General features: G+C 43.6%; 1 protein-coding gene across 1 annotated transcript in view; it reads right to left on the bottom strand.

Moving 5' to 3' along the window:
* Nucleotides 1-16,040: 16,040 nt before the first annotated feature.
* Nucleotides 16,041-18,024, bottom strand: part of PFKM (phosphofructokinase, muscle) — a 50,854-nt gene continuing 48,870 nt past the window's right edge. The window contains exon 24 of the mRNA XM_075265884.1: nt 16,041-17,586. Coding sequence (XP_075121985.1) covers nt 17,442-17,586 — 145 coding nt within the window. The 3' untranslated portion in view covers nt 16,041-17,441. The remainder of the gene's footprint in view (nt 17,587-18,024) is intronic.

The raw sequence follows: 18,024 nt of genomic DNA, 5'->3' as shown, positions 1-18,024 counted from the left end.
GAAAAAGCACCATGTTAGAAATCCAGCAGTCTGCCCATTCTGTGTGGCCCCAGTCTTTCACAGCATTCAAAAAAAATAGTAGGTGATCGAAGTTCAATTTATGACAATAATCCACCTATGTAAGGCTGGATTCACACTGGGGCCGCACGGTGGCTCAGTGGTTAGCATTGCAGCCTTGGAGTCCTGGTGTTCAAATCCTGCCAAGCGCAAAAAAAAAAACCATCTGCAAGGAGTTTGTATGTTCTCCGCATGTTTGCATGGATTTCCATCCCATATTCCAAAGACATACTGATAGGGAAAAATGTACATTGTGAGCTCTATGTGGGGCTCCCAATCTACATTTAAAAAAATAAATAAATAAAAAGGCTGGATTCACACTAGTGTTGGAGACTCCGCCACTGAATCCATGTAAAATCGGAGGAGATAAAAGCCCTGCAAGAAACTCAGCAGACCCCATTATACATTTACGGACCTGAAGGATGGAAACTGGAATACTAGTATGAACGTAGCGTAAGGAGACACTTGTAAGAGAGATCTTGCCTAGATGAGACGCTGCCAAGGGGGATCCTTCCCTTCAGCTCAACTTGTGTACATGGAAAGGGACTATGTGAAACAGTTGAAGCTTTACATGCTGCATTAAGGGCAGTCATATTAGGTTTCCTCTGAGCAAGCCAGAGTACATGCTATTTGGAGGGGAACAACATTTTTGTTAGTTTGCAGAACAGAAAACTCGTTTTGTGACATGAATGAATTCAGCAGCTCTCTGGTTGCTAAACAGTTAATGTATAATTGCTGTCATGAATCAGCAGGTTTAGAAGGCGCAGGATTCATCATGACACTGCAGCTTTAGTAAAAGAAATCCACACTATCCATGTAGTCTTTGTATTTGTAGCACTGCGATGGAAGATTCTGCAGTCTACACCTTTATATTCTATGTACAGGATTGCAGATTCTGTTGCACAGTACAAGCGAATGGAGTCTTAACCCATAAAGAACTATCATGGTGTCTATCACACACCACTACCATACACATATCATTATTATAGACACTTAAGGGTTAAGAACCTCATTCACACCTTAAGAAAAATATCTGCAGATTCTGTTGCATGCTATGAATGAGTTGTATTCGTGCTCGATTTTTACTGTGGATTCATCCTTTGCAAAGGATTAGCACGTTCACAGAGGAGCAGCGTGTGTGACAGTAGTTTGTTGAAGGCTTACATTACTGGAATTGGGTCTGTGACCTTTGAATATTTGTAACTGCAGCTTGTAATTCCACTGTGACATCTTACTATGTTTAGTACTTGAACACAAAGATGACACCGGCCTCAACTGTTCTAAGGTTACCAGCCAGACTACAGGAATACACAGGCTGCCTGATTTCAGTACAACAGGCTCATGTGCAGTTGTGTGGGCATATCTACTGGCTTAAAGAAAAATTCCTAAGGCCCAGTTCACATCTGCGTTCGGGCCATTCCGTTCCCCTATCCGCATGAAATATGCGGAGAGAAAAGGCCTGCAAGCAGCACTTTTCTCTCCGCATTTTTCGTGCTGAAACCACACAGACCCCTTTATAGTCTATTGGGTCTGCGGGTTTCCTTAGGTAACCGCTTTTTTATGCGGATAGGTTTCCGTTCCCGAACGGAAACCCAAACGCAGATGTGAACCGGGCCTAAGGGCTGAGCTTGTACCAGGGTTGTGGAAGCATAGCCATGATGTGACTGTAAACCATACTGCTGTGCTTGTCTGTGTGCACTTCACTCTTTCTAAAAGTTCATTGTCATTTCATTGCTGACCATTGCTGTGTGGTTGTGTACAAACATAATCCATCAACATTAAAATTACTTTTTTTAATAGAACATTTTATTTGTTTTATTAAATACTAGCCTCTGCCCACGACTTCGTCTGCGTGTGGTTGTTGACGTCGATGATCGGCCTATATGCAGCTAATTGCTCCCTTTGATGGTTTGCCTGCTCCGATGTTATGGCAGCACTTAAGCTGTCCTGCTGATGAACTTGTTCCTCACGCCGTGCCTGTGATTGTTCAAGCATCTCAGCAGCTCGCTAGGAAGCTATATAATGAGCGTGTTGTTGGCGTTGATGATCCGCCTGCTCCGGCATTTTGGCAGCTGTCAAGCTGGCCTTCCGATGAACTCATTCCTTGCGCTGTGCCCATGATTTTTCTGGCATCTCAGCAGCTCACTGGAATGCCATATAATGAGCGTGTTGTTGACATCGATGATCTGCCTGCTCTGGTGTTTCGGCAGCTGTCAAGCTGGTCTGCCGCTAAACTCGTTTCTAGCGCTGTGCCCGTGATTGTTCCGGCATCTTAGCAGCTCGCTGGGGTTCCATATAATGAGTGTGTTGTTGGCACCGATGATCCCCGTCAGCTCCACTTGAGGAAAACTCTGTTGACTTCTGGCTACGTTCATAGCTGCCGTTGTTTTAGAATTTTGCTACAAATTAGATTTTCTTTTTTCCAGCATGTTTAAAAGTAGCAAACTGCCAATTTGGATTAAAGGTGTTTTCCCTTCCAGTGTGTCAGCACTGCCTGGAACAGATCAGATAATATGCAAATGCATGTACAGAATGGACTGAGGATTAGATGTGTGTTTACATAGAGAGATAACAGACCTGGCTTTATCAGAACCTGAGATAAGCTGCTGCCAAGAGCAGTGTAATATAATATGTGAACATAAATTCATAACAGTCGTGAAGCCATGTCATTTACCGGAATAAAAAGTAGCTTATATTTTAATCGAGGTTACAAACTATCTATGTGCCAAATTTCATTCAAATTTGTTCTGCAGTTTTTGTGTGATTAAGGAACAAACACTCAAACATCCAAACTTTCACATTTATAATATTAGTAGGATACAAACAGCAAGAACAATAAGGTATTCTAATAAAATAATACAGATCAGGTCCTTGATTAAAAAATGGATTACACATTTCTTAAATTATCCAAATAAAGGTTTTCAGAGTACCACATAGGCATGGTCTATATTTTCTATTTCGGAAAAGGGACGTTGCCTGGCCAGATCTCTAGGTTAAAGCGAGTAATCCTACACTTGCAGTGGTGTAACTAGGAATGGTGGGGCCCTTTGGCGAACTTTTGACATCCTGACCGACACCGAAGACCTTGACCGATCGACTCCCTGCCTTATTCCTACATGCTCTATTATGCCCCATAGTGGCCCCAGTACACAGTATTATGCCCCATAGTGGCCCCTACACACAGTATTATGCCCCATAGTGGCCCCTACACACAGTATTATGCCCCATAATGAACACTCATGAACAATTATACTCTGGGGTATAATAATCAGAGACCCAGATGAGGATACAAACATAAAAAACCTCTGTTACTTACCTATCCCCGGCTCCGCTACAGTCTTCAGTGGTGTCGGCAAACTTTAATGGCGTATGGACATCACATGACCTGGAATGCAGGTCCCGGTCAAGTGACGTCAGGGTTGTCAGACAACTAGGCCTGATGCCTGTATGGAGCGTGGAGAGGTAAGTAATAGCGTTTGTTATGTTCGCTTACCTCTCCCGGGCCTCCGATCATTATACCCGGGGGTCTGAAAAGACCCCCAAGTATAATAATAGTGTTTGTGTGGGACCCATGGGTCTCCTGAAGGTTACCGCTTTTTAATGCGTGTAAGTTTCTCTTTGGGGAATCCCAAGCAGACTCCCCGAATGGAAACCTGAACGCAGATGTGAATCGGGCCTAAGCATCACATTATAAAATACAATTCTAGTATGTATAATGGTAGACATGTATAGAAGCAAATACAGATAGATAGATAGATAGATAGATAGATAGATAGATAGATAGACAGACATTGATATGCTGTATATACTTACACATATACCCATCTATTCACACACATACATTCATATACAACATATACACACCCCTATCTACACACATACAGGACTCACACTGTATATAAGACACATAATGTAAACACATATACACAGATATACATATTTTATCCAAAAATATACTTACATTTGGGTGAATTGCTGGGTGCCCAGGACATGGAGGAAACTGATCTGCAGCTCTGTCTGGCAGTGAAGAGAGCAGCTAATCGCAGAAGACTTCTCCTCTCACACTCAGATGCTGAAGAGGGGGAGGGGCGGCACAGGAAGCTGCCGTGTGCAGGGAAACTTTACAAGAAGCGATCGGCAGCCCCTGTATGTGCAGATGATTTCTCTGCTGCCGATCTTGTCCTTATGGAAGGGAAAGTATGGGGCCCCTGAGGGTGTGGGGGTTCTTCTGTCTGAGGGTGTGGTCCCCCCCCCCTAACGTCGGCCCTGGGGCCCGTTACCGACTGGAGTAACTCCAGCAGGTAACGGTCTATTAAGGAAAATAAAACCCACAGGGGTAGCAGCTGTCAGCGGGCCCCTAATGTCCCGGGCCCTGTGGCAGCTGCTACCCCAGTAGTTATGCCACTGTACCCATGGTCCCCATGTACTCTGATTACAATTAGAATGATTGAGAATATTTCAGAACAAAATCCCTAAGTAAAGAAGATTTGGCTCAAAGTAAAAAAATATTTTTATTAATATAATTCAAAATAGAAAATCCCCAGGTAAAGAAATCTTCCATTTTTTTTGAGAATGATCACAACAGCAAATGTCCATTATCCTGTGAGTCTTCTACTATTGCTGTGATATACTTCTGGCCACTTCCTACCTCCATTGAATGGCATACCATATGAATACAGACTACTAAAATTAGATACTTATATAGGCCTGCCATGATCTGATGCTGTATATTTTCATATATGATGGAGGAAGAAATGGAAGGTCACAACAGTGCTCTGGTGCAAAAGTGGCATATCTTTGGTAGAAGGTTGTGGCGGAGTAGGGCGGGGATCATGGTGATCCGCGGAGGAGATTCGTTGGCCCAACAGATTTATAGGCTTTAATTCTAACACAAGGGACCTCACATAGTGTTCCACAATTATTAAGAGGCCAGAGCCAGCGCTTAAAGTATTATGACTTGCCCAGAATGATGTCACCCGCGATGTCACAGGTAGTGACATTCAAGCCCTTCGCTGATTGGCCTCAGCGGTCATATGATTGCTGAGGCCCATCAGAGGCTTCAGCGCAAACACCGGTAGAAACTGAGGGAGGAGATGACACGAAAGGCGCCAGAGTAACGGTGAGTATACTTTTTTTCACTGCTCCCAGCTTACTTAAATTTTAAAAGGGTTGCCCATTTTTGCCTGGAAAACCCCTTTTGAGGTAATACCACGTCGGAATAGCTTTAAGAAAGGCTATTTGTCCCCTTCCTTTATAATTCTGCTCTGTTCTGCCGTTCTGTTGATATTCTGGTTTTTCCCTGTATGCAAATGAGTCTCCAGACAGCACAGGGGGCGTCCTCTATGCTGCCTGAAGACTCTCCAGGTCACGAGCTCAGTCCCCTCTCCTGGCTCAGCACCGAGTGAGCAGTGGGGGGAGGAGACGCAGCAGAGAGCCGGGAGATCGTGGAAAAGAGAAAACACTCAGAGGCAGAGTGGGACAAGCTCTAAGCTGTCTGGGACGGCAGGACCGAACTGCAAAAGCGTGACTGTCCTGCCAAAATCGGGACGGTTGGGAGGTATGTACGGTGTCAACATACTGTAGCTAGCTTTGAATTGGGGGCAGATAAGGGTTGATATTAGAAGTGATACTGTGCAATTTGAAAACGAAGGTCTCACAGAAAAGGAAAGTTTGTGACTATGAAACCAAAGCAGCACCTCGGCTTCCTGTAATCCTTTCCTGCTGCTAAATATGGACTTCAAATGATAAGAGGCTGCAGACAGCAAGTTAGAGAGAAGGGAGACACCTAGTGGGCAGAATTGTGGAGCAGTTTCCCGCACAAAATTTAAATTATGAAGCGTGACTTCTGATGGAGATCTCATAAGCATAAGTGAGTTAAAATGACAGTGACCATTTAAAGCAACATACCTAGTATTTTGTATGTTCCTGCCTGCAGCCAAGTCAACACATTGAATTATTTATCGAGACACCCCCGGAGCCATCGGCAAAGGGGGACATGACTTTGGGATGGGGGAACCAATAACTCCTGCAGTTTCTTCTTTGTGCAGTAGTTGTGTAGATTTATACAGACTGGTTCAGCTTTAACGGTATACATGAGTCCCCCTGCGAACTTCCGGTTGGCACATGCGCAATGGAAGGGCGGCAAGAAGACTTCCTGTTCCTTAGTGAATTAACCAGGGCTGGGTATGTACTTCAGGGTATGGTCCTCGGGTTACGACGAGCCTGCTGCAGAACCTCATTTTCTGAATGCTATACAGTGTATAGCATTCGGCAAATGAAGGCTGATTGTGTAGCAGGCTCGTCCTTGCTACGAGCAGGTAAGTATGCTGTTACCAGTTGACTTTTTCTCATTGAAATGAATAGACCAGCGTTGATTGGCCAGTTGCCAGTGATTTGGCCAATCAACGCTGGTTCTGCCAGAGGCTCGTCTGAGGAGGCGGAGTCTAACATCGGACTATTCATTCCAATGAGAAAAACTCTTGCCTGCCCGTGGCAAGGACGTGCCTGCTGCAGAATCAGTGTTCATTTGCCGAATGCTATACATATATATAGCATTCGGCAAATAAATATATATACTGTATAGCATTTAGCAAATGAGGTTCTGCAGCAGGCTCGTCGTAACCACGAAACAGTATGCCTATACCCCTGGCTAGACATGGCAAACTCTCAAAACCGGAAAGAGATCTTCGACCGGAAATAGGAAGGGCGGGACTTAATCCTTTGTTATTGTTGTCAAAGGGGGACTCATGTATATCTGTGTATATTCAGCTTTAGGAGTATGTAGTGCTTAGTGTGTTACTGTAGGGAGGGAGGAGTTAGGAATAGATGTCACTTCCTGTCTCACCCATCTTCATCCTCTTTCTCATCACAAGACCTGGATGAAGCATGTCTGCTGTATCAGGGAGTATAAGACTGGGGTTTATCACCTCACACAGGACTGGTGTCACCACATTCACATTACACAGCACTACTAGTGTAGTATCACCAACTATACTGTATATGAGGCAGTATTACCACAAGATGTATGCAGTTATGTCCTCTCATGGATTTACCCTACATACTGCAGACATGGCTGAGTCTCCTCATGTATTTACCACAGACACTGCAGACATGGCTGATGTATCATATATACTGCAGTATTACCTCAAGATATGTACAGTCACAGTGTCCCCTCATGTATTTACCTCACACTGTAGACATGGCAGATATATCATATATACTGCAGTATTACCTCAGGTTATATATAGTCACAGTGTCCCCTCATGTCACACACTGCTGATATATAATGTATACTTCAGTATTACCTCAAGATATATACAGTCAATTAATGCAGATTGTACATAAGTCCAGGGGACTGAGGGGTTCTCTATGGTGGAGCTGAGAGGTCACTGTGGTGAGGGAGGGACAGCCTGGTACAGTGTGGTGAGGGTAATGGAGGCTGCACTGTAATCCCTGTACTGTATATCCTCCATTTCTGTGCTAATACTTATCATGCTGGGGATAAGTTAAAGTTAATCATTTTTATGTAATTTCTCAGGGCTGTATACAGGTCATACTGTGTATACAGGCTATACCGTTGGTGAGGGGTTCTTGGAGTTGTTTGAAATTGTAAGCGGTGGGGAAACATGGTGGTTGGTTTCCCCTGGGATTATTTCTCTTGGTCTGACTGGTCTTTGGGCTCCTGCTGGGTGGTGTCCCGGGGAGTGGGTTATTATATATGGAAAACTGCCATTCTGTGTGTTATGGTGCCCCTGAGCCAGTGCTTGCGGCTGGGGGTAAATTGGTGGTGGAACAAATTGGCGGCCAGGACTTTGTAGCTCCAAGAACCTCCCCCTCATGAGAAGGGGTTTGTATTCAGAGAAGTTTAGTGCTTGTGTTACTATTAACCCTTCCTATAGAAGGTACTGTATAAAGGTTAATTTTAATTGGGGGGGTGAGGGGGTCCTTGGAGTTGGTTGAAATTTTCAGAGGTGGGGAAACATGGTGGTTAGTTTCCCCTAATATTAATTTACCTTGGTCTAGCTGGTCTATGGGCTCCTGCTGGGTGGAGTCCAGGGGAGTGGGTTATTATATGTGGTATCTGCTATTCTGGGTGTTATGGTGCTCCTGGGCCAGTGCTTGCGGCTGGGGGTAATTTGGTGTGGTGGAACAGATTGGCAGCCAGACTTTTGTAGCTCCAAGGACCTCCCCCTCAACAGGAAGGGGTTTGTATCCGGAATAGTTAAGTGCTTGTGTTATTATTTCCTCCTCCTTATATGGCATCTAATGCTCTATTTATGACCTCCGTATTAGGGCCCAACACATTTAGACAATGGATATCAGACAAATAATGCATCAGATTATTGTATTTCTTAGTCTTCCCGTGTAGCCCTTCATTTAGGAGCATTTACAGTCTGTATCCAAATAAGTATATAGATTACCATTATTATATGTTACATCATATAATGCAGCCGGTCCCATGTCGTATACTATGTGATGGGTTATTTCTCAGTGGTGTCCTATAACAGTATAATGTACCCACTGACAGCTGCTAAGTTTTTCCGTATTACCTACATGGGTCAGAATTATTCTGGAGCTGGTATTACTTAATATTATTGCTTAAACAGTGGGGTGAGCCTTAAGTTATTCTTTCTTTTAAGTTAAGTTCTTATAGTTATATTTCTTTTAGAGCCTTTAATTTCATGGTGCTGTATGAATATATATGTAAAGGGATTTGCATGCATAGTCCCAACATAAGTACAATACTGTACATACATGTCTAACTAGCTGAGTGATCTAGTACAGGTAGAAGAGATGACCATGTGTGTCTGGATCTCCAATTTTTAGACCAGTGTTTTACTTTGTTATTATCACTGGCCTTGCCTTATTATGTAACCCTAAAGGGCCTGGTGGCTTAGGACTGAGACACACACAAGTGCTTCCAAGCCACTGTGTAACAGGTTGTTTGCGATACACTAACAAGCTTGATCATGCGTGTTTAACAGAATGTAATATAGTTATTTATTTTCTTAAATATAATCCTAAACTATAGCTATTGTTGTGCAATATAATTTGCACCATTGACATTAATATGTTTTTTTTTTTTTACTGGGTCCTTGAAGTTACTTATAATTTGGCCAATAATGGGCAACCACCTCGGGTGTAGCCCAGTGCAGGGATGACCATTAGAGGTATGGCCCCCTGGTGTGGAGAGGTGACCATCGGAGATATGGCCCCCTGGGTGTGGAGGGGTAACCATCGGAGGTATGGCCCCCTGGGTGTGGAGGGGTAACCATCGGAGGTATGGCCCCCTGGGTGTGGAGGGGTAACCATCGGAAGTATGGCCCCCTGGTGTGGAGGGGTAACCATCAAAGGTATGGACCCCTGGTTATGGCAAACCAATTAATTTTAAGAAGACCCTGTTAGGGTACGTCCCTAGGGTCATGGCTATCAGTTTTCACATGCCTGTGCACTAAATTGAGCCCTCCGAGCTGGTGCTGGTTGCGGCTGGAGAGTGAGAGAAAAATATTTATTTAAAAAAAAAAAAAAAAAAAGGGGGGGCATGTTTTTGATAACAATCTATAGCTTCAAGGACCCTTTCTGTTGATTTGTACTTATCTTAGTGAAGGTATTTGACCGCTTATATTGACCAACTTATATTCTCTTAAGGTTGCCAACAGTTTGATACCGCCATTGTTGCAGTAGAGTGTCTATCGCAGCCAGTTAGCGAATGGAACCCAGCACTGCTTACTATGATGACCACATGCTCTGCGAGCAGGAGCTATATAGGCCTGCAACCCCCCCCGTCCCCCCTTGCGGAACGGGCAGCATCAGGATGGTGCTGGCTCATGTCCAGCAAAGAAGAGAATTTCAGCCTCGCATTTCGGTTTGGGTGCCCTTGGGTCGGTGCATGCGGCTAAGGGTAAAGGTCATCAAGTACTCTGACAATGAATGAGAGATGACGGGAAAGGGTCTCACGCTGCCTTCACAGACTTCTGTATCTCGAGCTGATCATGGGCTTATTCTCATCATGCTAAGCATCATTTAATGGCTTGTTTTATTGTTGATGTGCTTGGCACCCATCAAACAACGATGGTGAGTTATTTCAATACAGTAAGTCCCCTGGAGTTGCTGTAGTATCTGGTGAAGCTGACGCACAGCAAGTAATTTTCTCTACCCTTCTTTGAACTCTCCATGTCTTTCCCGGCAGTGTATAGGGTTGCCAATGGAGCTAAATCGACAGTTCTAGTTTTAGTGGCAGTTCCTTGCAAAGGTGTTATTTCGTACATGGTATATACATCTATATCATATGTATATAGTTGCCACCATAAGTGGGACCTCACACCTCATAAGGGGGAAGTATATACTTAAGTGCAGAAATGGTTGGCAATTACATTTTTGTGGTATGGCGGTATTCCCCGTGTATACTGGTTTATGGAAATTTCAGTATTGTAGTCCTATTTCTTTTTAGTAGTTTCTAACTGCATTTTTTAGCCACATTCATAGCTTGTATTGTACTATAGCGAAGATGGTATGGAGACTTGTGGTATATAAGGTTTCTAGAGGCTAGAGCATTCCTAATCAGTTTGGTGGCGGTCGAGTCCATTTAAGGTGTCAAATGGCCTCTTCTGTGGCGGTTGAGGAGTCAGGTGGAAGTTGCAGGCAAGTTATTGTGGACTTATTTTAACTAATAGAGGAGGTTAAATCTCATGGTGGTGAACAGGCTGAGCTTTGGAAATGGCCAGCCTGAAGGATGTCGGAATAGGAACGTCATCCAGGGGCGGGCACAGTGGTTAAGCACAGGGTCGTTGGTGCCCTTAAAGTGTACTGGCTCTGCTAGAATTGCAAGCCGGAGCGTGCCGCCCCCTTTATTTATTTATTGCTGTCTGGCCGGGTGCTGTATGTCAGACAGCTGGGGATCTCACAGTATTCGTGAATCCCAATGGTCTAGCACTTCACCTGACTCCTTCTGTCATTATTTTACTTCTGTGAGTTTAATAAAGCTGTGGCCATTTTGACACCCAAAATAAAGTGTTTTGTGCATTTATTCCAAAGTCAATACTTACTGTAGTTTGGGTGGTTTTAGGAAGGAGTGAGGGACATCCCATATCCAAAAGTCATGTTCTTTAAACCATTCCTGAACAATTTCTACAGTGCGGCCGGGCACATCCTGCTGAAAGAGGCGACTTCCATTAGGGAATATTGTTGTCATTAAAGACGGCCCATGGCCTCACTTACTGATCTTGGCTCCTGCTCACAGTGGTCTGCACAGAAGTAGAAGCACCGATGGCCGTGAGCAGGAGCCAGGACCGGTAAGTAAATAGGACCTGTTTCCTGTTGGAGTTACTCCAGCAGGTAATGGACTATGAAACTGACATTGATTTAAAAAAATAATGGCGCGGGTGCATGCACAGTAGTATGCTGCTACTACTACTGCGCATGCACCCACGCCATTTTTTTTAAAATCAATGTCACTTCGCGAGTTAGACGGGACCCAAGGACATCGCTGGAAGAGGAGGCGTGGCTGAAGATGACATCACACCCTGAATGCCTGCCCCCCGTGCATTTTAAAACGGGGCGGGTTTCATCACTGAAGCACTACAATAGATAGTTGTGTAACTGGAAACCAATTTTACTCTTTTGTCCATGAACTACTTAAAAATTACACTGGAGAGAGGGGGAAGGGTTGCACTATGTTGTTAATTGGGTGTAAATCAATGGCATAATTAGGAATGGCAGGGCCGCTTGGCATACTTTTGACATGCCCCCCCCCCCTTGACACTGAATACCCCAACTGACCCGCCCCCTGCATTCCTGCTATTCCACTATTATACCCCATAGTGGCATAGAGCATTATACCTCATTGTGGCCCCTTCACTCAGGATTATGCCCCATTGTGGCCCCTTCACCCAGGATTATGCCCCATTGTGGACACCCATGAACAATTATTATACTCTGGGGGCTTTTCAGACCCCAGAGTATTATAATCAGAGACCCAGGAGGGATACAAACATTAAAAAAAACACTGTTACTTACCTATCCCCGGCTTCGCTGTACTTCCTGCTGATGGCAACCATCTTCAATGACGTCCGGGACGTCACGTGATCCAGGGAGCCTGTGTCGCAATGCAAAGGATGCAGGCCCTGGTCATGTGAAGTCAAGGACGTCAAACAAGTAGGCCCGAAGAGGTAAGTAACCCAGTTTTTATGTTCCCTTACCTCTCTGGTCATTATACTTGGGGGTCTTTTCAGACCCTCGAGTATAATAATACTGTTTGTGGGGCCCAGGGCGTCACTTACCAATCCCGGCCGCTGCCAGGATAGATAAGTAAATAGTGCCTGTTACCATCTGGAAAAACTCCAGTCAGTAACAGACTATTAAAAAAAAAAAAAAAAATGCAGCTGTAGCGGCTGCCGCTGGGCCCCCTAATGTCCCGGGCCCTGTGGCAGCGGCTACCTTGACAGTTACGCCCTGCTGTAAATGTTTTATATGTTTGTGTAAGGTGCATAAATTTTAATTTTTGATTAAAAAAAAACTGTTAAAAAAATAGTTGTAATAGTTTATACTACATAATATGTATTGAATATGTAAAATCAATAAAAATGTTGAGATGAAAAAAAAACGTTCACATCAATGTTACAACAAATTAGTAAAATGCCAAAATAATAAAAATTTAAAGTGGATAAAACGATTTACTGTAGAGCGCTCTCAAAATAGCAATTTCAGTGAGACACTGAAAATTTTACTTTAGTATAACCAACAATTCAACATATTTTCCGTGAGCGAAGCCGCGGGTATTCTACTAGTGTGATATAATCTTAATCCAATCAGCGCTCTCGCATAGTTACATAGCGCCTCATCATAAAGCGCTCACAGGTAATTTTATTAAATGGCTTTACAGATGAGCTTTTAATGTCCTCTTCAGCTGGTCCAATAATAAAGTAAGTAGGTTAATTGTGGGGAGATGATTTATAATTCTCCAAGAATATTAAGGTTCCTGCCACCAATCTATAGCGCCAGTTTAATGAGCCATTAACAGATATTAATGCATAGGTGGGAGATTTCCATAAACTTTCTTATGATGAAGGAAATTAGGTTTCAGTAAAAGAACAGAGTAACGCTAGGTTCACACCTGCATTCAGGGTCTCCGTTCTATGGTTTCCGTCTTCTGCATGCCAGAAGACGGAAACCATAGACCGGGTCCGGCCGTGAGCGGCGGTGAGCGTTTTAGGCTCTCCACCGCGAAACCGTTTTTTTAAATCCGGACACAGAGTACTGCATGTCCGACTGTGTCTGGATTATAAAACCCGGTTTCGCGGCGGAGAGCATGAAACGCTCACCGCCGCTCACGGCCGGACAGCTTTCTCACCCATTCAAATGAATGGGTGAGAAAGACTCCTGCAGGTTTCCGTCTCTTGCTCTGTTTTATGCAGGAAATGGAAACCTGCAGTATGGAGTGCCGGCGCAGATGTGAACAAGCCCTAAGAGAAATTTCCAAATTTAAATAAAGATAATGGGAAGAAACAAATGTCAACTGGGACAAAGATGATCCAATAAGCAGTTGATAAGTGGATTCAAGCCATAAGTAACCAACCGGTCAATGAATTACATGGCCTTCTAGCCCATCTATGTCTTCATTCCCCTCGTGTAGAGCTTCAGCTGGTATAACATTTGCCAATTTTCAACTTAGGGCCCCTTCACACGGAGTTTACGCTCTGTGTATTCTGTACATTTTGCACATGTAAAAATACATGTGTAAAATGTAGTTAGCCATTGAGTTCAATGGCATGTTTGTATAACGCACGTCTTTTTGCGCACATGAACATGGCATTGAACTCAATGGCTAACTACATTTTACACGTGTATTTTTACACGTGCAAAATGTACAGAATACACGGAGCGTAAACTCCATTGATGTAATGTAGACCATTTGATGTATCCACTGGTGGAGCTTCGGGTACAGAGCTTAGTGGACATCCACTGTGTATTTTCAGCTTCAGAGCTTAGTAGTTGTATTCTGTGAAGTCACAGGTTCAGAGCTTAGATGGCTTCCAGATTTAGAGCAAATGGACATCCCAAGTAAGTGCAGGGCTTAGTAGGTATTTCTTGCGAAGCTGCAAGTTCAGAGTTCAGTGTGTGTTCTCTATGAAGCTGCAGGATCAGAGCTTATTGGGCATTCTCCATGACATTGCAGATCAGAGGGTAGTAGGCATGTCTTGTATACATATAAGGCATAGTAAAACACACCTAGTATACACACTGTGTTTCCAGTTGTACTGAATGGGAATAGGATCTAGCTAAATAGGCCATGAATAGAACATGTTATTTTGCAGTATGTAGTAAACCACGTAATAGGACCCCGATCAAAATTAAATTCTGGCGTGTGAACAAGCTCCAAGGCTGTCACACTATGGAAAAATAGTAACTATTTATGAAGCCACCAAAACATTATCCCAAAATATTGCAAAATGGAAATGAATGAAAAATAAGCATGAAATTCAGAAACAACCTCTGGAAGCTGGAAATATGTAGAAGAGAGGGGCATCTTCAGGTTACAGTATGGCCAGTGATAAAAATAACATGGAGCCGCTCTTAGCTGGTGTCCAAAGCAGCAGCTCATCCTGGCATAGGGAAGGAGCAGTACAGAATGTGTAGCACCGCACTATACTGTGGAGAGGCGCTACTGGTCAGCCAGTCAACGCAGGCACTTCACTAATACAGGGCTTTATCAGTAAGATGACCATGCCGATTATTGCTTCTTCCAGCCAATCACATATGGTGACATCTCAATAAAAAATATATTAATTGTGATTTCCAGTTACAATGGTCCATGAAAAAGCCAATAAACGTTGAAAATATTGTAACATGAGACCATTGTAACATGTGGGGCCAATGTATACCTCATCTGTAAGGAAAAAAGAAGTGTAACCTGCCTATTGCAATAGCAGATAACAGTCTTCTTCCAATCAATAGCATTGAAACCCCAACAGAAACCAGCGGCAAGCATTGCCCAGTACTACACAGTCCAGTCATAATAATGTGACCACCGCCTACTTTTGATGTCAATGTTAAATAACCAATCGCAGAAGGCACGTGTCATCAGCCATCTGGGTGCACTCATCATAGTGGAAGGCACGATGGATCAACACAAGTATGCATCTATCCTTGCGGACCATGTTCACCCCTACATGCGAATTGTTTTTCATCAGGCTGATGGTCTCTACCAGCAGGAAAATGCCACGTGTCATAAAGCTCGCAGTGTACGTGCGTGGTTCGAGGTGCACCAGCATGAGTTTACCGTACTCCCTTTGCCAGCTAATTTCCCGGACTTGAACCCAATCGAGAATCTGTGACACCACACTGATCGGGTTGTTCGTGCCATAGATGCTCAACCACATAACCTAGCGCAGCTGGCCACAGCACTGGAGTCGGCATGGCTCAACATCCCAGTGACATCATCACAACATCCCCTCTCTTCCTGCACGTCTCGCAGTGGTCCGCTCTGCCAAAGGTGGTTATTCTGGATTTTGACAGGTGGTCACTGGACTGGACTGTGTATATAGAAGCTTCAGATAGACACAGTATTGCGCACAGCTCCATATCCGGCGACCATAGAGACTTGTAGTGCTGACGCACAGGCTCCATACTCGTGTTCTGTGCATGAAATCTCCAAGTGTGTAGGTGTGTAGTGCAACCAAGATATAGCTTACCTATAAAATAACGCATGCTTTTTTATTGGCAAGAATTGCTAACCTATAATAAAATGACCACTTCAGTCTTTTTTTTTTTTTTTGTTGACCTTGATTTATTCATCCTAACAAGAATTCCACTCATGACTTATAATCCCCAACATCCAACAGTAAAATTGTATAGAACTACTTGTTACTACAAGACAGTATGTCAGTATATGATGAGTTACTGGTGACAGATATAACCGCTCAGCCATATTGTATTCAGATTGGTTTCACATGACCTGAAACTACCATTGGATGTTCACATGTTGGTTAAACAGAGGTGTTACTTGTGCGTGATCTGCATGACCCACAACACTGCTGAATATACTGGAGAGGCTGAGCTCACAGGAAAGTGAAGTTCTGTCTACTTAGGGTCTTATTGGCAATTTTCTAAAGAGTCACTATACAAAGATGGTGTAGTTTCATGCGGAGAACAAAAATACTATAAATATGATGAATGTAACATTAAATACATGAGGCACTGCATTAAAGTGTACCCATCACCTATGCACAGTGGGGGTGGTCACTGTCAAGTAATAAAAGGGATTTCCCCATGAACAACATATATCATACATCCATAAGATAGTCGATAAATGTCTGATTGATGGGATCTGACTGCTGGGACCACCATTAGTCACGAATGGGGGTCATCGAGTCCACTGTGTGAATGGAGCAGCAGCGTGTAAGCATGGCCGCCTCCTCGTTCACTTCTGTAAGAGAGTGCTGTACTCTGCTTTCTTGGGCAGCTCCATAGAAGTGATTGGATTGGTGGTCATCTATGGACACTGACACTCTATTTAGACAGGGGACCGAGAGCCCCATTCTTGTGATCAGGATCAGTGTGTTGGTCCCAGTGGTTGTACCCATAGCAATCTTACATCTACTTGTACATAGATAATAAAAATGTTGTTAATGGAAAAATCCCCTTAAAGTGAAAGCAAAATGATAAACTGCACTAAAAAGATTATTCTGAGGTAATTTTATCATGTAACCATACACATTGTACAATTCTGCAGACAAGTCTATTGGCTAAGGCTACATGCACATGATCTGTGAGAAAACGGCGTGGACGGTACAAGGATGGCATCTGTGTGCTGTCTGTCGCCTCCGTAGACCCATAAAACGGACAGGAATAGGACCTCTGAGCTCAAAACTCCCGGCATGAACCGTGATAGTACATGGTCATGTCTATGGGGTCATAGCAGAGAATGGGTCCATACAGCATGCTAACAAAGCACACATCATGTGCATGGTGCCTTAGTCTAATGTTTTAGGTCTGGAAAGGCAAGGAACAAACTGCTTGGATTTTCAAGCCAATCTTTAGTTTCCCTGATAGTAAGTGTCAGGCAGTAGGGGATGTAGGGATAGCTGTCTGCTGGACAATGATTTGGCCTTCAGCTATTATGTCTATGGCCAGATACATTTGCTACATGAGTATATAGTACCCATCTTCTGCGTATTATCAGCAGCCCAATGAATGACCATAATAGGTGTCTATTAGTGATGACTCCTCCGCTTCCTAGTGCCGTATTAATAGACAAGTCTTATTATCAAAATGGTTAGGACCACAAGCTGTCTCCACCGTGTACAGGTAACAGGTACACTCTAGTTCCTGGCCATAATCCAGAGATTTTGAGGCCCCTCCACGGTGTTCTTGCATCATCTGCCAAACTACATTTGAGACTCCCCAGATCTCTTCCTGGTGATGTGTTCCAAATGTGCAGATTCAGATGTGTCCAGGCTGATGTCGTACTTGGCAAGGATCTTGAGGATGGGGCGAAGTTTTAACCACCACTGATGTTTAGGAAGACGATGACTGGAAACAAGAGGAAAAAAAAAAAAAAAGATGTTCAGCATAACATATGTATTACACTGAATTTCCCCATGGTGGGACTATTAAAGGATTATCTTATCTTATTATGTGGCCTTGCTCAGTTGTTTTTCCATTGCCTTGATAGCATTCCTGCATCACTCATCCGCATGTTACTATGAGAGTTGTCCTTTGCTTGTCAGAAATATAGATCAGCAATTCTTTATATACGTATAAGACGCACCCAGTTTCAATGTAAATTGGGAACTGCGAATATTATTCTGCTAATATTCCTATCCCTCAAGTGACACCAAAAATAGAAGTCTTGTTGCTGATACAAAACTTACACTAGAGATAAGATTATGGAGATATTGTCACTCCTTAGGGAGAGACCACCATGTAGGTGTGTGGAGTCTTTATAAAGCCATTTTAGCTCCACTGTGG

The sequence above is a fragment of the Leptodactylus fuscus genome, chromosome 2, assembly GCF_031893055.1.
Source record: "Leptodactylus fuscus isolate aLepFus1 chromosome 2, aLepFus1.hap2, whole genome shotgun sequence".
NCBI classification, from domain to species: Eukaryota; Metazoa; Chordata; class Amphibia; order Anura; family Leptodactylidae; genus Leptodactylus; species Leptodactylus fuscus.
This window is presented reverse-complemented; position numbering and strand designations above follow the sequence as displayed.